At 45.1% G+C, this 19,590-nt stretch overlaps 1 protein-coding gene across 5 annotated transcripts in view; it reads right to left on the reverse strand.

Moving 5' to 3' along the window:
- LOC119435726 (segment polarity protein dishevelled homolog DVL-3) overlaps nt 1–19,590 on the reverse strand; it is a 35,038-nt gene that overhangs the window by 11,527 nt on the left and 3,921 nt on the right. For 4 of the 5 annotated variants that reach the window (XR_005188879.2, XM_037702452.2, XM_037702451.2 and 1 more), the window contains exons 3-14: nt 18,789–18,856; nt 17,579–17,634; nt 16,600–16,647; nt 15,507–15,618; nt 13,640–13,730; nt 12,669–12,738; nt 11,413–11,500; nt 8,710–8,838; nt 7,931–8,214; nt 6,277–6,411; nt 2,754–2,921; nt 2,039–2,233 (exon numbers count right to left, since the gene is read on the reverse strand). Coding sequence is in view for 4 of the 5 variants with exons in the window: in XM_037702452.2 (XP_037558380.1) it covers nt 2,039–2,233; nt 2,754–2,921; nt 6,277–6,411; nt 7,931–8,214; nt 8,710–8,838; nt 11,413–11,500; nt 12,669–12,738; nt 13,640–13,730; nt 15,507–15,618; nt 16,600–16,647; nt 17,579–17,634; nt 18,789–18,856 (1,444 nt within the window). In the remaining variant the exon portion in view is untranslated. The remainder of the gene's footprint in view (nt 1–2,038; nt 2,234–2,753; nt 2,922–6,276; nt 6,412–7,930; nt 8,215–8,709; nt 8,839–11,412; nt 11,501–12,668; nt 12,739–13,639; nt 13,731–15,506; nt 15,619–16,599; nt 16,648–17,578; nt 17,635–18,788; nt 18,857–19,590) is intronic. The other variant, XM_049659902.1, reaches the window with a different exon arrangement.

Genomic DNA, 19,590 nt, shown 5'->3' on the forward strand with positions numbered 1-19,590 from the left:
CTTCTCCGCCCCGACGGAATGCGAAGCGGCGGCGTCGCGCTTGGCACGCTCGAATTCACGGCGACTGCGAGGCGAGAGCGTGCGTGCGCGAGGTGGACCTGCATCCCTCGACCCAGCGATCTTGCCGCCGCAGGCGTGACCTTTCCCCCTCCCTTCATTCAAACCTGATCCCGCTGCTTGCTGCAGCTGGCCTAGCCCGCCAAGCCGGCACTCTCCTTTTCCTGTTGATGTTGCCGAAGGGAAAAAAAAAAAAATGTTTTTTCTTCAACACGCTGGCAGCGCCACTGTTTGGTTACTGCGCAAGTCTCTGCGCTTCACTTCACTAACCTGACACTAGGTGACACTATACGACGCTACGACGCCATCGTGTCGCTCGCTGTTCTTTTTCGACGCCTCGAGCTATAGAGGAGGCTATGCTCGAGCTTGTGCGAAACGACACGCGTCCACGCATTCAGTACCTGGTGCGACATTCCAAGGACGAGTGCTTCCACGATGAAACGCAAGATAGTGACCTTGTCTGCAGTTCGCTTTGAAGATAAGCCCGCGCGGGCGCACACTTTTTCCACATCGCAGATCGCTTTCAAGATACGGCGGCGGCCGCCGAAATAAACGTCTCCCTTTCTCGTCTCCCGCGCCTTGACCCCCTAGCGTGCGCAAGATTTTGTTTGAGTCGGCTGACCTTCGCAAGCTTTCACTTGCACACAGTGTACAGCAGCGCGGCGACGATGTTGCCATATTTGAACTTCACACGGAACCTCAAGGCGACGTCCACGGGAACGGCACAAATGCGTTTCGCAATAAAGTGTGCTTCTGCGCGGTTACTGCTCTGACGGCGACAGCGAATTCGCACCCCCTACCGGCAGCATCTCCACGTTACTGTGAACTTATCTCGAAGGCCATGCTTTTGTGCGCGGCAATTGGCAGGAAATACGTAAGTTCACTATCGCTGGTGACTGTCGTCCGGGCGTCGCAACTCGAGAATCGAACGTCTGCGCACATGAGATTTTGCCGATTTTGTGCCTGTAGAACAAGAAAAATAGTATGCACTAACCATATGGTGGGCAATGAGCGACTACGGCTTAAGCGGTCAGCCAATACATGGGTTTCAATGGGGGCTGGGCGGGGGAATCTTTGCGACTACGTTTAAACCGCAATTACGCAATTAAAAAATTTAATTATGGGGTTTTACGTGCCAAAACCATGATCTGATTAGGAGGCACGCCGTAGTGGGGGACTCCGGAAATTTGGACCACCTGAGGTTCTTTAACATGCACCTAAAGCAATTACGCATTAAGTGGGTACATATTAACGAGGTTTGATGGTACTATCCTTACTTCGTATAGCTGTCTGCTAATTTGCTGTCGCAATCGCAAAGACCTTCGCCTTTCGGGCGAAACTGGGACTTTCTTGTTCATCTCAACTTTAGTGTACTGGGAGTAAATCTTGAGCGATAGTACATACGGTAAGCGTTTCTTTTTCGAATTTTCGTGCCAAACCTGCATATTACGAAATCGTCTTTATAACGAAGTTTTTCGGGAATTTGTCAATTTCGTTATATCCAGGTTTAACTGTAGTGCAGTATCACTTATAGTACGGGTATTCGTGACTCCGGTGACCTACATTACAGGCGATCTATGCTGTAGATATAACCAAGTAAATCTAAGATATTTCTGACTGTGCGCAATGAATGTATGCTTGTAATAAATATAGGGCATAGTGAAAGTATTTTGTGTCTGCAGTGACTTTGTTATTACAAGATCTTGAACTCCTTCCACTTGCACAGGGTAGCAATCCGGACATGCGCCTGGTTGACCTCCCTGCTTTCCCTTCCCTTTTCTCTCTCTCTCAAGAACAAGAATAAGAGTGCAGATACTGTGAACCAAAATAAAGAAAAACTTGAATGAAGCTGTAAGTTTTGTTTATTAAAAACAACTCGTCAACATTTGTATAACTACGCTGGGCTTGTGAGTAAACTTCAGGGAAACACTGGCTGAAAATGGCCTCGGTTACAGGCAGAGTTCAGAGGCAAAGCGCTCACCGGATCCCGAATGGGTGCTCCCTTCACGGGCATAGTTGACATAGGAGGCCAGCTGTGTCTCCGCAGCACTTGGTGCAGCCGTGCTACCGCACACGTACCCTGCTGGAAGCAGGGGACCCAGGCAACCCCAGGGGGGAACCATGCCCCCTGCTCCACCTTCCTCATCTTCTTCTTGCAGCCGCAGTGAGCACATGTCTGCACAGGACAAGGCAATTTACGCGGTGCGATCATGTGGCCCACAATGAGAATAAAGAAGACAGGCTATGTCACGAGTAAAAAAAGCGCAAGGACATTGATCACAGAGAAAATATAAGGCTAAAAGACTAAAATAAACTAAACAATGATGTGGAGTAAGCTGCCAACTACAGCTGCTGGCAGCCTGAGTGAGAACGACAAAGTGCGCATTAGTGCACATGCTCTCCGTGTCTTGGCCATTATTAAAAAGGATCGTCCTTTGGTGAGCTCTCAAATATCAGCCGCATAACAATATGATCTGACTATTATGTGGGTGCCTCATCATTAGCCAAGTGCGAAAAACTGCACATGAAAAAAGCATCTTTCATCAGGTGGTTTAATGTCATAATGACTGTGGCATAGAATTGCAGACTGTCAGCTAGTAAAGCAGTAATGACATGTAATATGCAACGAAATGAGACTCTGATGACCAGATGTGCCTGCCCCACCACATTGTCAGGACTCCACAACATGAACTCACCAAGGGAGAGGTCGCTGAACACATAGTAGCACTGCTCGGAGAAGGAAAGTTTGTTGACGGTGTGCCGGATGAGGCCTGCCTTGAGTAGCTGGTTGGCATACTTTTTGGCTTCCTTGCGGTCTTGGAAGCCTTGCACATGTGTTGTAAGCCAGTCTACCACATCCACGCCTGCAGTCAAGAAAATAACAGGGCAAGCAACTCAGCTACTATGAACACTAGGAAAACAAGAAATAAAATTCTCAGCTGATCCGAGACCTGTTGCTCTGTGCTCTGAGCAAAGGGTGCTTGTCTTCATAACAGTGACAGACATGCGGCAATGCCACTTCAAAATTTCTGACAGAATTGCTCCTAAAGATGTCAAACACTTTGGCAATACTACAGTCGAACCTCGATACAGTCGAACCTCGATATATCGAATTATTGCCTATATCGAACGGTTCCTATATCACGCGGGAAATCGCATGCATTTTTAATTTTTTATTTCGAACGATGTTTGACGCATAATGGATATATCGAACTCGGCCACCCCAGACCGCCCGCGCTCCGTTGACAGGCGGCGAGCTTTCCCGCAACACTTTCGAAACTAGCGGCAGCGCGGTGGGCGTTTACGACCACTGCACACATCGATGGCGCCGAGAGCGCCACTTGAACGTAGCGGCGTGCGCACGCCGCATCCTTGCAGCGTCGACGGGTCGACGCACTGCACTTGTTGGACTAGCTCCTCCCCGTCGTCGCATCCCTGGTCGCATCGATCGTTGTGCTCGTAGCCTCATTGTGTTCGCGTGTGTGGAGTTAGGCCTGTCGCACGTCGTGGTGTGTGTAATGATGGCTGCAAACGCTAAGAAACAGACGACTCTGACTTTTGCTGCTAAACTAGAAGCAATCCAGCGCGTCGAGAATGGCGAGAAGAAGTCGAGCGTCGCAGAAGCGTTTGGCATACCAAGGAGCACATTGAGTACGACAGCACTGGTACAACAGCAGAGCTGACAGATGTGGAGATCGTCGCCAAAGTTACTGCTGAGCAGCCAAATGAAAACGCTGCCGAGATGGATCCCGCAAGCGCTGATGATGCCCCGCTCCCTACATCAGCTGAGGTCATAGCTGCTCTGGCCCTTGTGCGCCGCAGTGGCAGCGCGATTGAAGGCACCGGCCTATCACTTGTCGATCGCCTGGATTACATTGAGGACGCAGTCGTCAAACACGCCATTGCCAACAAAAAGCAGGCTACCCTTTTTCAGTATTTTAAGCGGACGCAATAAATGCTTTGTTTGAATCCTCAAGTGAGTACTTACTGCACCATGATTGGTTCATTGGTTGTTTTCCACAAGTTTTTGACGCATTTTTTACTTGATTTTTTTTCTATCGAATTCTGGATATATCGAACTATTTCGCGATCGCCGCGCTGTTCGATATATCGAGGTTCGACTGTATATCGAACACGGATATATCGAATTATTGCCTATATCGAACGGTTCCTATATCACGCGAGAAATCGTATGCATTTTTAATTTTTTATTTCGAACGATGTTTGACGCATAATGGATATATCGAACTCGGCCACCCCAGACCACCCGCGCTCCGTTGACAGGCGGCGAGCTTTCCCGCAACACTCTCGAAACTAGCGGCAGCGCAGTGGGCGTTTACGACCACTGCACACATCGATGGCGCCGAGAGCGCCACTTGAATGTAGCGGCTTGCGCACGCCGCATCCTTGCTGCGTCGACGGGTCGACGCACTGCACTTGTTGGACTAGCTCCTCCGCGTTGTCGCATCCCTGGTCGCATCGATCGTTGCGGTCGTAGCCCAGTTGTGTTCGTGTGTGTAACGATGGCTGCAAACGCTAAGAAACGGACGACTCTGACTTTTGCTGCTAAACTAGAAGCAATCCAACGCATCGAGAATGGCGAGAAGAAGTCGAGCGTCGCAGAAGCGTTTGGCATACCAAGGAGCACATTGAGTACGACAGCACTGGTACAACAGCGGAGCTGACGGATGTGGAGATCGTCGCCAAAGTTACTGCTGAGCAGCCAAACGAAAACGCTGCCGAGATGGATCCCGCAAGCGCTGATGATGCCCCGCTCCCTACATCAGCTGAGGTCATAGCTGCTCTGGCCCTTGTGCGCCGCCACTGCGGCGCGATTGAAGGCACCGTCCTATCACTTGTGGATCGCCTGGATTACATTGAGGACGCAGTCGTCAAACACGCCATTGCCAACAAAAAGCAGGCTACCCTTTTTCAGTATTTTAAGCCGACGCAATAAATGCTTTGTTTGAATCCTCAAGTGAGTACTTACTGCACCATGATTGGTTCATTGGTTGTTTTCCACAAGTTTTTGACGCATTTTTTACTTGATTTTTTTATATCGAATTCTGGATATATCGAACTATTTCGCGATCGCCGCGCTGTTCGATATATCGAGGTTCGACTGTACCTCGCCATGACTAGACATCTATATATATATAAAAAAAAAAAAATGCTCAATAAGAAAATGACTGAAAGCATCACCTGACAACTTTTGAAATGGCAATTTCAATGGCACAATTTGGGAGGGGGGTTAGACTATTTTTTATGCTAATAACTTAGTGTTTTAGACGCAGTAGAACTATACGTACAGTAGAAACTCGTTCATACGTTGCTGGAAAAATAAAGAGAAAAAACGTATGTACTACTAACCGGGAAAATTTACTATCCGAAGTTGCTAAAAAATTACCAGACTCAACTGTAGTTACATCTACATGATGCAAAGTGTTGCGGTAATCATTGCAGCACAAGACGCCCATGCGTGCTGAGCCAGTGGGGTCCGAGTGGCCCGAGACGCAGGTTGTCATTTTTGCGGCTTCAGGAAGCTTACGCTTGCACTCCTCGAATTGAGCCTGGGTCGGCAGCTTTTTCGGGTGAGGTGTGTCGGCGAGTTTTCCTAGTCCACTTGACGAGAATCAGTGCGACACAAGATGCTGACGCGTGTGGAGCTTGTTGGGCCTTAGCGGCCCGAGATGAGCTTGGTTGTTTTTGTATTGCGTAGTGTTTTAAGACAGCAATGGGAAACCGAAATGAAATCAAGCTGGTAGGCAACGAATGTCGGTGCTGAAAGATAGTGTTTTCTAGGAATGTATTAACCAATAAAAAAGAAGTGTAACTATGTTGGGTAATTTTTTGGGTTCTCGATCGAAAAATTCGGCGCCGGGAAATCATACGAAATGGGATCATATAAACGAGGTTCTACTCTATATGATGCACTGTATTCTAGAATGAAACGAAAAATAAAGTAGGAGAAGGTATTTTAAGGAATAGCTGCAAAATTTTTGAATGTGTAAATGTTAAATTATTAAACATCATTTGGTCAAAACATGCCCTTTGGACTATGAAATACATAACAGGCAAGAATTTAGGCTGACAGGATGTTTTCCTAATAAAACCACGAGGTTGTAGCAGACACCGTATTTGTAAAAGGCATCTGTAATAGGCCTGTTTGTAACACCAATTTTAGTTTTCTTTGTGCGGCTAGTGCTTTTCATTGCTCACCTATAAAGGCCTTCGGTATAGTGATCTTGAGCCACATGCGGTCTCTGACGTCCAGTCCTGAATCGGGAGCTGCCATAGCCTTTACAATAGTCTCCATGTCAGTCTCCACAGTCAGTAGTGGCTCCTGTAGCTGCCCTGCAAACATTGACACTTGGTCACACTGGAGTCGGCTAAAGTCCGAACAGGATTGCTTGCCTAGACTCTGAGGCTGTAAGGAAACAGCTAGGCAGGCTTGTTCTGAGGTACAGTAAACCTCGTTAACACATAGTTGGCAGAGAATGTGGATCAGGTACGCACTAAGCGATGTACTAATTAACCCATCAGGTACGCACTAAGATATGGACTCATTAACCGACAATGGCAGATGAGCGGCTATGGACTTACTGGTAAAAAAAAAAATGTGTTACTTCTCACTCAAACACAAACACAGACAAGCATTATTGCGAGCAGGCAGCAAAAAATACGTGATTTTCACTTGCCGCCGTGAGGGCCATGCAATGACAACAGCATCCTCAAACTCGGCGAGGCAGCAAGCCAGTTTCTCCATCAGACCACACTTGTCTGTAAATGCCCTCATGACGGTCAACGCAATATCCGCATCGGATACGGAAGGGCCATCATTCACGTTGTCATCCATGACAACAATGTGGAAGTGCTAGAAGCTATGGGAGCAGGGAACTCGTCATGGCTACCATGTTTTGATGTCCCTACTGGTGACAATTGCAGTCTGGGAAAGGTTCGTGCGTATGACATTTCGCTGATTCCACGCTTGTACACGCCAAAAAACTAAGTACGTACTACGCACTAACCGTTTGCCATACATGCCTAAAGTGACTACAGCGCAAGCGGTCAGCCACTACATTAGGTGCAATGGCGACAGGGCGGGGGATCCATCACAACTACATTTAAACCGGATTTATTTATTAAGCGGGTAGGTATTAATGAGGTATTACTGGAGTTGCTCTTTTCTGTTTTCTCCTTGTGTTTTTTCGTTGTGCACCATCAGGATGAACGCATATACCAACTTGCTCAACTTCTTAATGTTGGCTCTGCTTGAGGTCAAGAAGTGAAAACCTACACAGCACTAGCACAATACAGTGTGTATTCCTCTACATCCTTGTACTGGTCGCACTACGCAGAAAAACTTCAAAATAATGTACAAACAAACCCACATTTCAACGTTTACACACAACAGGAGGCCTTACCAACAGCCTTGTATCTCTATGAAAATGCTTAATGAATCACTGGAACAGTGTCTACATTATGAGGACGCTTGACTATAACGCATTACCCGATGTTCACGTTCCCTACATTACAATCATGCAACGGCAGGAACTGGCTCATCATAGTTACAGCAGTTGTAATGAGAAATGGAGCTATTGCTCTGCTACCAGTCAAACTTGAACGCACAGGCACCTCAGGAACTTTCTCTTTGGCTTGGGGGCATAGAGGAAGTGACAAGGCTCAATGGCGATGCAAAGTAATAAGCAGCAAGAAACACTCCAGTAAAGGAAAACACGAAACTTCAAGAAGCATCGTTCAAGAAGTATTCAGAAAGAATAAGTACTCTGGCCACAATAACAGAGAACAGCTGCTGTGCTTTTAGCCATCTAACACAGTTTGGTGGTGGCAACAATGAACACTGCGCACTTACTCTCTGACTCAGGCACGGATGAAGTGACTGATGAGGAAGTGGAGGTGAGGGTGGAGACAGACGGAGGCCTCAAGGGTCCATCATAGAGCAGCGGTTGGCGGAGTGAAGGTCCAGGGGCCAGTGAGAGCCGTGAGTGGCCCACGGCAGAGGAAGAGCCGCGTGCTGCCTCCGTGTGTGCCACCCAAGCTCCTGGGTCGATGGGGCGTACAGGCTCGGTGCGTGGGATGGTGAAGTAGCCCTTGGGGTTGGGGTCCCAGCACTTGGCTACCACCAACTTGATGGGACTGCAAAGTCATTCAACTTATGTATCCATCATGCATGCCTCCTTCTCACTGTACTCTGCCATGAACTACATATGTTTTTACTGAATGCTAGAACACTTATGCGGTGTCTTGGCTTAGATGAAAGTCAAATGAAGTGTGCTGTGTAGTACCCTAGTTCTGTTGTGTCTCCTTCCCTCAAAAGAGTTCCTTCAGCATATTGAAACTTCAATTTTCGCTCCTTACAGAGTACTTTAGCATATGATAGGGAAGGTAGCAACTGGAAGCTTAGCAGAAGCAGCCATGCACTACAGAAAGGTGCCAAGCAGGAATATGCAAGGAAGATTCATCAAATACTTGTGCTGAGCAACCTGAACTTGCATAAAAAAGAATGCAGCGTGGATGACTACGTGCTGTAACTTTGGAGCATCAGCATTACGGTCATACAGCAACAGGAACACTTGAAAAAAGTGTTCTCTTTCGTTCCACCTTCCTATTGTTTTTAGATAAATGACTCACCCAGGCTTTTGTACAGTCTCCCGGAGCACTCGCACAGCGTCATCGTTGCTCATGTTCTCGAAGTTGATATCATTCACTTGAAGGATCATGTCACCTGGCTCAATGCGACCATCCAAAGCAACAGCACCCCTGCAACAAGTAACACCTGCTCACTGAGGCCTTACTTATAGGCAGAACAGAACTGCAATGAGCTGCCCTGAAAAGTGTACTGTCATGTACTGTATACAACATATTCACTATAAGCATAGACCGCTTATATAACGCAAGTTGCCAGAGTCGCGAATATCCGCACTATAATCAAAACAGCATCTTTCAATGGCTGCACACGGGCAAAACATGTAGACCAAGCAGCTGCGCATATCCAAAAATCGAAGCATGCGACCGGAATGTTTGCATCTGTTTATATTTACGAACGCTGAAAGGTTAATGTCCGAGAACCCGCGGTCTTCGCATGAAGCCGACGAAGTAACAAAAATTGAAAAAGAAAGAAAAAGAAGTAGTAGAAGAAGAAGAAGAAACCTATATAGAGGAAGGTAAATCGCTAACTAAGTTTTCAGACCCGCCCTTCATTATAATTTTCACGTGGCACTGCCACCAACTCCACAGAACTAGTGTAGAATGAAATGCAGACTGAAATTGTGGATGCCCATACAGTGTGTTGTTCTATTTCCGAGACTGGAACTGGAAACATGGCGACCGTGAACCAAGCTGCCGCCACTCGAGTGTTGCCTGTGCCATCTGTGCCTCCGCTTTCTAAATGTCGTATAGCCCCTGCAATGTGTTTTGTAGACTCAGCACCAAACCGCAACTTTTGTCAACTACTTCTGACGAGGTGTGTTGTAGCTGGCAGCATTCCCAGGTGGCATGCCGTCGCAGGAAGGTCGCTCTTGATACGTTCGTAACTGTAGAACAGTGGGCATGCAATCCCGTTCCAGGGCTGAACTGACAGCAGTGCGTGTGCAGCGGAGTTTGGTTTCACAGGCGATCAGCCACAGCAACTACTGCAAATGCCTACCAAGTTTGTATGTGCACATGCTGGTAGGAATGGTGGAAGCTCGCATGGGGGCATAAAGCCTAAAAGCTCCGAACTAGATTTGTGGAACACTGCTTAAACTAACAGCAGTTAAGGTTGCATGCGCAATATCTGCACTTCATGACGATGCGCATCGCAACGGGTGGACACAAACTGAAGAGCCAAAGCCGCTAAATAGTGACAATGCGCATGTGTTTAGTGCGGAGTGGGCCAAGCAAATGCTTTTTCATCACCTAGGCAAACCCGTGCGCCTGCATCACACTACTGCCACTTTTTTTTTTTCATCCCTTGTTCGTTCGCTCCATGTCTCCTCTGCATTGCTCTCGTCGCTCTCCCCTCCCATCAGCCGGGGCACCTCATTGATAAGCGCACTCGCTACTGCGCTTGAGTGCAGGATTTCCCCATGGAAGCCACATTATAACTGGTATTTTGTATCGTGCGACTGCACTATAAGCAGTATGCGTATACAGTAAAACGTTAATTCGACACTCATTAATTCGGAAAATCATATAATTCGGACTCGTCCTCTTGCTCTAGCAGGCATATGCATTACTTAATGGAATCAAACTCTCGTTAATTCGGACATATTTGGCCACACACAAGTTAATTTGGGCAACCCTTGGAGCTCAACAAGCACTGCAAATGTGTGATACAAATGAGCAAGAGCGGCACTAGCATCCAACCGAAATGAAGAGGTGGAGTTTGCATCGCCATAGTTATCAGCGGAAATCATACTTGGGCAATGAAAATGCCGGAACACTTTGTGCTGTTACAGCCTTTATTCTGGCATTTGCTGCTATGCATAACACCGCATTGGTCGCATACTTTCACAACTGCGTAGCCGCCATCCATGATTGTGTTGATAGGGAGCATGGTTTCGTCTACAGCGGTTGTAACAAATGGTAGTTTTGTATCAAGTTGGTGCGCGCGTCGACTGCGTCCCTTCAGAACTCCGTGGTTGCCAACCATGATCATGTCGATAACGACTGCGGTCTTACGTGCAGCTGTTGCGGCAAATGGTAGTTTTGTTTCGAGTCATTGAAACGGCAAGTGGTCGAGGATGAAGAGCACTGGCTACATTGCGATGGACGATCTGTTGGTGACCAGTACATTGTCAAAAAAATAATCAGGGTGTGCACACAAGTGAAAAGAGTGTCTCGGGTGAAAACACACGCTGCGGCCGTGCTGCTTATGCAGTCGCGAGGGCTTTGCTGCTGAGAGCCCCAGTCACGTGCCTACGAGAATTACAGCTTCCGCAGTGCTTTTGGGCAAAATAGAAACAGGATTTGGTGATTAAATCGGTAAATAAAAAAGTGTTCACGTAGCAAGCATTCGTTGTTTTCTTGATACCCTCAAAAATTCAACATTTGGTTAATTCGGACGTTTCTTTTGTTCCTGTGAAAGCCAAATTAACGAGGTTTTACTGCGTAGAGTTCTATGGAAGGGTAAACGAGAGTCAGAGAAAGCCGCGTCATAGATGGTTCTGCACTATAAGCGGTTATGTTATAAGTGGTCTAAGGCAGTATATGAAATGACTTTAGCGAGGTTCTATTCTACTGTAGTGCAAATGAATGGGGCAGGGAAGGAAAAAAGTGAAAGATTTGTGCAGCTTGCCTCTTAGTAACTAACAAATAGGCTTTGTGATGGAAATTACGTTCTACTGTACTCACCCTTTCATGATGGAGCCCACGTAGATGCCGCCATCTCCACCTTTGTTCGACTGGCCAACTATGCTAATGCCAAGGAAGTTGACTGTATCTGCAAGCCACAGCAGAGAAACTTCATATACTTCTACACAAGGTACGACACACAGCTGATAGTGACTGGAAACTTGCCAGCACCATCCTAGAACATCAGAGGCACAGCAAGGCCTTGTTGCTACCACTTAACCAAGTAGTTACATCACAAGTAGTTACTTGGTATATTAAATTACAATGCAACTTGTTTTCTGGTTTATATGCATTGGTCCTTCGAAACTATATCTGATACAGAAGTACAGTATACATCAGATGTACAACGACCGATTTTCTTCGCGGCACCGCAACATGACCCATAGAGTCAAGGTGTAAGAACTTTTGAAATTTCGGACACAAAAACCCTTCGCCATCTGATTTCCTAGACTTTTTGCCATGACCGCAGGTTCGAAACGGCATTAATTGAAGCCACCACCACCGCTGTTTTGATTATTTCGCCGCCTTGAACAGGTGCTCTCGCATGCAGGTCAGCTGGCAGCCGTAGGCACCACTGCGACAATGCTAGGCATACCTGCTTCGACGTTTGTTACCAAGCTTCCTGCGGTTCAGTGCCATGTTTTTCATTGAAAGAATTCACTGCTGTCAGCAATGGTGCCGACTCTGCCTTTGTAATCCTTGCCAATGGCTTCGAAGCTCGGAAAGCACGGCGCGTTGCATAATGCCGGTTCCCGAAAGTTAGCTTCTCCTCAATGCGGTGAAGCATACACAAAGTATTGCAGTGAAGCATACCAAGAGTGGGAAGGGGCAATTGTAACGGGACACAGTATGGGTTCCTTAACTATACAGTATACATGCATGCACCTGCCGTCTCCTGTCAAAGTACGAGCCCCGATACGCCTAATAAGTGTACTGGCAGACCTTCAGAGCTATTTCAGACATGCCTGTGGCGATTTGAGCCATTGGGGCAGTAAAAAGCATGTATTTATATTTTCGGACTGTCCAATTTTTCAGACGTTTTCGCGGCCCCTAAGGAGTGCGCAAAATTGGATGCAGACTGTATTAGTTTTGCCGTACAATATGTCCAAAGTAATAAGAAAATCGCCCCTTATAAATCTGATCCATGCGTGACTGTGGCTTTCCATAATAAGACAACGAAAATGTCAACATTTATGCTGTCACAGCAAATTTTCTACAGCCTGCAAATTAAACAATGTCTAGAAGCTTGTACTTACCTAAGTTTAATGTGACGGTGATGATGTTTAGTGACAGAGTGCTATCTGTGATGCTGCTGATCGAAGATGTCTGAAAGCACAGAAGCAAAAATTCCAAGATATTTGTGCTGTTTTTGAAAGCAAAGTTGACAGCTTAAAATGCAATTTGCATGAAGTCCTGCTTAGTCAAGACACTGCTGGAGGGTTCAACTGCACTGAATAAGAGCAGCGCAAGCAGACAGCGTGCACAGAAATGCCAAACAGGACTACTGCTGCTACTTGCTCAACACTGCAGTGTTGTTGGGCTGGGGTGAAGCTTCTCTAGAATTTAAATTCATGCAGTAATACATTCCTTCTCGTATGAAGCACTTAATGTCTAAAATCCCCAGCCACATACACACATGCATGCACACACAATACTTATATTCTTGTAATGGATTCAGTAAAAAGCAACCTCCCTCTGCAAGTGCGCAACACTTGCAATGGTACGTCAGTAGGACATCTTACAATAGATTTAGCACAAAACAGATAGCACACAGGATGAGCGCCATCAGATTTGCACTCGTCTTATGGGCCTTTGTATGTGTGGTTGCTTGCTTCATGCTAAACCTACAGTAATTTGTAAGCGATCATGCACCAACTAGCCCAACTACAATTTCTACTCAGTTGGAGATCCTATTTAATCTTATGATTCAGAAATATAGATCTATGTATAAAAGAATAATTTTTAAATTACATTCATTTGTGCAAAAATTATGCATGTGAAATATTTACCCAGCTTGTAAGTGCCCCCCATAGAATATTTTAAACGAATTCTTTCTGGCCCAAGGATAAGTGATTCAAATCTAGCTACATTCCCATTACAGTTCGTAGTTCCAGAATACCAAACAACAGTGGAGCCATACAGAACCTCACGAAGCAATGCATTGGAAATATATTAGCAGGCAATAAGCCATGGCTTTCTGAGACAGAGTATCAAACAGACTTCTCACCCGACTCATGGGAGGCATCTTCTTCCGCCGCCTACGCCGATGCCTCGCATAAATGCGCGACACGCTGCTCTCCTCAGTGGTGGTCGAAATCCTGACAAAGCAGCAGACAAAAGCAAACATGACACTCATCAGTCAGGCTGTCATACTCCGATTAAACAGTGTTGACAATGTCTTCATAACCAGACATACGCATGCTATGTCCCCCTTTCTTTAAAGTGCTGCTTATAACTAAATCTTTTGTTATCCACTGGCATCCCTCACAGCCAGGTTTTAGTTTATGAATGGCCAAAACTTCACACTTGTCCTTTTTCACAGTAAACTGGTACTAACACGGAGAAATATACATCACTTCGCATGAAGTTAATGAATGTCGGCTCAATCCACAAATTTGTGAAAGAAGCGCCTAATAGTTTCACCTGATGCTGCCGTGGCACACCTGTGCTTAAAGGGGCCCTGAAATGCTTTTTATTGAAGTCGAGAACTGCATTTGAAGTTAAATTAGACTATGTATTTCAGAAATACACTGCCGCAACAAGTTCTTTAATGCATTCAGCAGAAGCGGAGTTATTGGCAATCAAACATACCGCTCACAGTCTTTCCGCTCCTTCTTCAATGATTTGCGGAGCGGGGTGTGCCCACAAATATACCCCTACTGAACGTCACCGTGACCAGTTCAAATTTGATTTTGGATGTTCACGTAGACACCACTAGTATTTCCGATTTTGGTGTCTACAATGCGCCGAATGCAGTTGTCCTCAGCAAGCAACAGTGTGTTCAGCCAGTGGACTCGTCGCGGCGGCCGCGGTATCTACGCTATGTAGCAGACAGCAGCTACATGCAACTGCAGCATTTGCTTTGTGCACGACAGGGCTTGAGTGCACGCTTGCACTCATTTTCTCCTTCCTGTCTGGCTGTGCTACATGGTGCGGACCGGCTTTGTCTTGCACCAGCTTGACCAATGGATAGTAGCCACATCCAACTTGCGCATTTTGAAGCGCTATCAATAGATCATAGCCAGGAGCAAGCATGTGCTGGCAAGCGTTCATGTGGTCCCACCTGAAGTTTCGCGTGGTTCACGGCTAGTTAAGTTTTCAAATCTAGTCGAAAATAGCGAGACCCCATGGCTACAACGCCTATAAGCAGGGTGGCCAAAGTTTAATTCCGACGTGGGCAGCCGTGGCCAAGCGGGAGCAGACAATAGTCAGCTTCTTCCGGAAGTACGTAATTATTATCAAAATTTTAAAGCAGATTTTCGCTTACTTTCGCCTGTTTATTAAACTTGGTCAATAAGTATACACAATCACAGCAGGAAGAAGCGCACTGATCTAAACACCCTTCTTGATTGACGTCAACTATTAGCCAATACCAGCGACGTTTTCGGGATGCTTTATTACGAAATAAAGTGCCCAGAAAAGATTGAGGAGCAGGCTTCTGTTGAAAAGAGAGCGTTTGAGAGAAAGGCGACTTTGCGCTATGCTTGCAAGCACCACACACCGTGCATGACTGCAAAATTTGGCTGAGATGTTCACAGCGGCGTTTGCTATCCGTGGACTGCGTTTTTTCACCAAGCCCAAAGGGTGGTTGATGGCCCCCCCTTTTAAAAAAATTATATTCCCAGATTTTACGGGAAAAAGCCCTAATATTACTATGAGGCATGACCTAGTGGAGGACTACGGATCAATTTTGACCACCTGGGGTTCTTTAACGGGCCCATAAAACTAAGGACATCATCATTTTTGCATTTCGCCCCCACTGAAATGTGGCCAGTGCAGCCAGGATTGAACTCACGATCCCAAGCTTAGCAGTGTAGTGCCATAGCCACTACTGCTGCCGCTGTGAGTGTACATGTGCTTGATACCGGACTTACCGGCTGGTAGTCTCATCCTCGGAGTCTAGGAAGCTTGTGGTCTCTATGTCACTGGTAGTTAGCACCGAGGCAGCCCCTGGCTTAGCTACTGCATGTCCATTGGAACGACCGGCTGCAAAGAACACACCTGGTGTTTTGCTTATCTACTTATTTACATGGTACAGTGGGTCTAATTGGCCAATCAAAAGAGGCGAAGTACAGACTGTGATGTTATATTTTTCACAGTGTAGAACAGGCGAAGCGACCCTCACAACATAACAATAAAGCAGTACATAACTGACAGATCTGGGACAAGAGCAGGCAAACACAGGTACAGACTCCTACTACATGGACACTAAAGAAAAATGTAGCGTCAAGCTAAATGGGCAGGCCCCACTTCTGTAATAGCTTGAAATGTAAATTTTAGTGACAGCAACGTATTTTTTTCGCAATGGAAAAGTGAAAAGCAAGTGGTGATGATGCGTAATGATCCCCAGATCCGTTCCTGCAACGAGTGGTAACAGATTTTAATTAAGTGTTAGTTGAACAAAAAAATAATGAAGTGCATAGAAACCAGCATTTAACCTAGCAATATCTATAGCTTTTCCTAAAGAATAAGGGCTGCAATCGATAAAAAATTTGCGAGGCCTGTGACATTATACAACAACATCAAAGTGTTAAGTTTGGGGGAAAAACAAAAAAATTGAGAAGGTGAAGCTTGGCCTTAAATTGCAATTTTAAATTACTATTGGTTTATCTTTAGGTCCACACAGATGTTCAGAAAGCTCCAAAAGAGTGTGATGATTTAGAATTGCTTGTAGCACCTCCTCATCGTCTCCAAATGAGACACTAGAACACGGTGGGAGGAATTAATGGTTGAAACGGCCATTGCTGGCAAAGGATTGATTCTACATTGTTCCATAAACCTGGCACATTTCTGAGCAGCTAGTGCTGTCATGTAACTGGTTCAATCTAGACCATCAATAAATTTAAAGAAATGTGCGGCTCCAGGATGCAACAGTAATTTAAAGGAGGTCTACAAAAGAAGCCAAGTGAAAGAGGTACCACATCTCGTTACAGTGAGTTTATGAATTTCCTTCTTCTGCCTACCCACCTTTATCTCGATGACGGCCAGGTCCCCGTTGATGGTGGTGGTGGTGCTCTATAGGAGTAGTAGAGAAAACACATTGAAAATTAAATTATGGAGTTTTATGTACTAAAACCACGATCGGGTTATGAGGTAGGGTTAATTTTGACCACCTGGGATTCTGTAAAGCGCACTTAGACCTAAGTACACCGAGTGTTTTTGCATTGACGTCAAGCTTAGCAGCACGACGCCAGAACCACTCGGCTACCGCTGGCTGGTTTACATTACATTTTGCGCTAAATATGTAGAATTATCTAGCAAAAAAAAAAAAAAAAGCGCACTTCTATTATACCCAAGCACAAAGCTGAATTCAGAAATGCAACGTTTTTCTCCCACCAAGCAGTTGAAAGAAGGGGGGGGGGGTAAGATTTGTTATGAGTAAATAGAAAGTCCATTAAAAAACACAACCAAACTTATGATGATTGCAAGTGTCCTGCAGTACCAATACAGATTTTGTATGAAAATATTAACTTGGAAATCAATGAAGCTGCAAAATAATAAAGACCCCAAGAAGCAGGAATGCCTTCCACATTTTGAAACATTGGAACAATTTTTAATGAGCTCATTAATGAACAATGCTACACCATGGCCTGCCTGGATGTAACTGAACATCTAACTTAACAGCAATGTATGCAGAAACAGAAATGCTTTACTTCAATATACTACGCGTGTTTCTCCAAGCACAATACACTAAACAGGAATTGCACAAAAACAGTGAGCAAGACTGCAGAAGGGAAAGGTAAGTAAACAAGCAATACTTACAGCGGCCAAACTAGATAGAAACAGAGGTAGATTAGTTTCTAGAGTGACACAAAGGTAACAAGAACAGTCATAGCAAAACAGACAGAAAGAGTAAACAGGAGTTCTCATTTCTGCACAATCCAACATTACTGACAGGTAAATTTAACAACATTAACAATCTCATCCAGTTTGGCAAGTATCCTACCTTTGTGGGAGCTAATGGCAGACTCAGACTCTGTAAAGCTGGTCTCCGCTGTTTCACTGCATAGAACAAGATAAGAAATGTAGCAAATTGGACACCACTTGAAAAATAAACGTTAAGGAACACTCACACGGAAAGAAAAAGAAAAGAAAATTACTGTTCTTACAACACTCATTCTCAATGACTGTTCTCGCACGCATTGAGTAAGAACTGTTTTTCATTCAATGCTGCCTCCTGATGTTTCAATTTACACTGACAGAACACAAGAAATGTAAATAAAGGCTAATGTGCAGCTTACAATGATCCCCCTTAATGGCTTGCGATGAGCTCAACCTGTCATTAGCCATGGCCCTCAAGCAATTATTGCCAGTTTAGATAGACATACACATTTTGGTGCTATTTTGCCCAGTTGATGTCGATGGTTTTCTTTTTTTTTTGTTTTCTTTGATGGGCACAAGCTGCAATAAACATTTCACTGCTTCTATTTCACTTTGCTAGGAGAAAGACATTAACCTACAGATCCATTCTGGGAATTAAATCTCATATTTAAAATGCAGTACGAATTTAATATGCTTAGAAGTAAAGGCCCAACCACATGGAGCGATTTTCCGGCGAAAAAGTGGTGGCCGGCCGCCAGCAGCCATAATGTAGCTGTTCGCCACTGATGAAAGGCGGGCGGCTGGCTGACAATATCAAGCCCAGCCTCATCGGTGGTGAACAGCTACGTTTTGGCCACGGGCGGCCGCAGCTTTTTCGCTGGAAAGTCGCTCTATGTGGCTGGGCCTTAATGCATCACAAAGCTTTTGAGGTTGACCTAGCTGTTCTAAACATTTCATGGCATACATAGAAATTGTACAGCCGTAGTGACCATGCATTCTGTAATGAATATAAAAGTAATTGATAACAGCTGTACCAATGCATGTGCTTATCTGGAAATACACATTACCCTGCAACAATACACAGACATGCAAATACTCAAGAATACCTGTACAGCAGCACTGCCATGATAACAAACAACAATACTACTACTACTACTACTACTACTAATAATAATAATAATACGGGCAAGATCAGTGTTAATTAAATGCAGCAGTGAAGCTACATTCAAGCTTACTTTGCAATAAAGTATGTGTTCTGCGCTATCCAGTGTTCCTGTGACTGCATTCATTCATTGAGACAATAACAAGCGCCTGTGCAATGTGAAGTTACTCACGGAAATGGGCGTTGCCGGTGTGTCTCGGTTCCTTCAGACACAACGCTGCTTCCATCTGCTGATACAAGCTGCAAAATTATGTGGAATAGAGTGTTGGCCACAGATATATTGTTTAAATGGGCACTGCAGTTTGCAATACACTGTGTTATCCCCAAGTCATTGCCCATACTCCAGAAATCACTCATCTAAGCAATAACCTCAGTCATGTGTACCTAAGCTACTTATTGCACATGTAAGTTTTTTTTTTATGCCAGTTCATTTTATGCTTTACTTTTTCTTGTTTTCAAATCCAAATGTTTCTGAGACACCAATAGAAAGCATTTATGAAGCATACTGGCTATACACCACATGTCATATTTTTTACCTCCTGTTTAAAATAACAGTAGTGCTTGATTTCAAATAATGCTAAATGTTAAACATTGCCCACCCCCTTTTTAACTATAACATTACAGGTACCTGAGGGTGAACAATGACTCTTGATATTGAAGTGAGTGAGGCAAGACCATGGCTAGCATACTGCATAAAGGTGTGAAACGAGTGTTTACTAGATGCCTATGTGGATTTGGTCACAAAGCAGTTTTTTAAAGCTGTGAGACAAGACTCAAACTTAAAATATGAGTTGATACATGCCGTTTGTGTGAAATTGTTCAGACAATTTGGATGAGTAAACTAAAAACTGCATGCTCTGATGACTTTTGACCCTTTAATATTTTGACATATAAAGCGCTAACATGCTTGTAATTAAGCTGGCAAGCATAACAGCAAGCAAAATGTCCTGCAAACACCAGTGATCAACTGTTGT

This window comes from Dermacentor silvarum, unplaced genomic scaffold (genome assembly GCF_013339745.2).
Source record: "Dermacentor silvarum isolate Dsil-2018 unplaced genomic scaffold, BIME_Dsil_1.4 Seq861, whole genome shotgun sequence".
Taxonomy (NCBI): Eukaryota; Metazoa; Arthropoda; class Arachnida; order Ixodida; family Ixodidae; genus Dermacentor; species Dermacentor silvarum.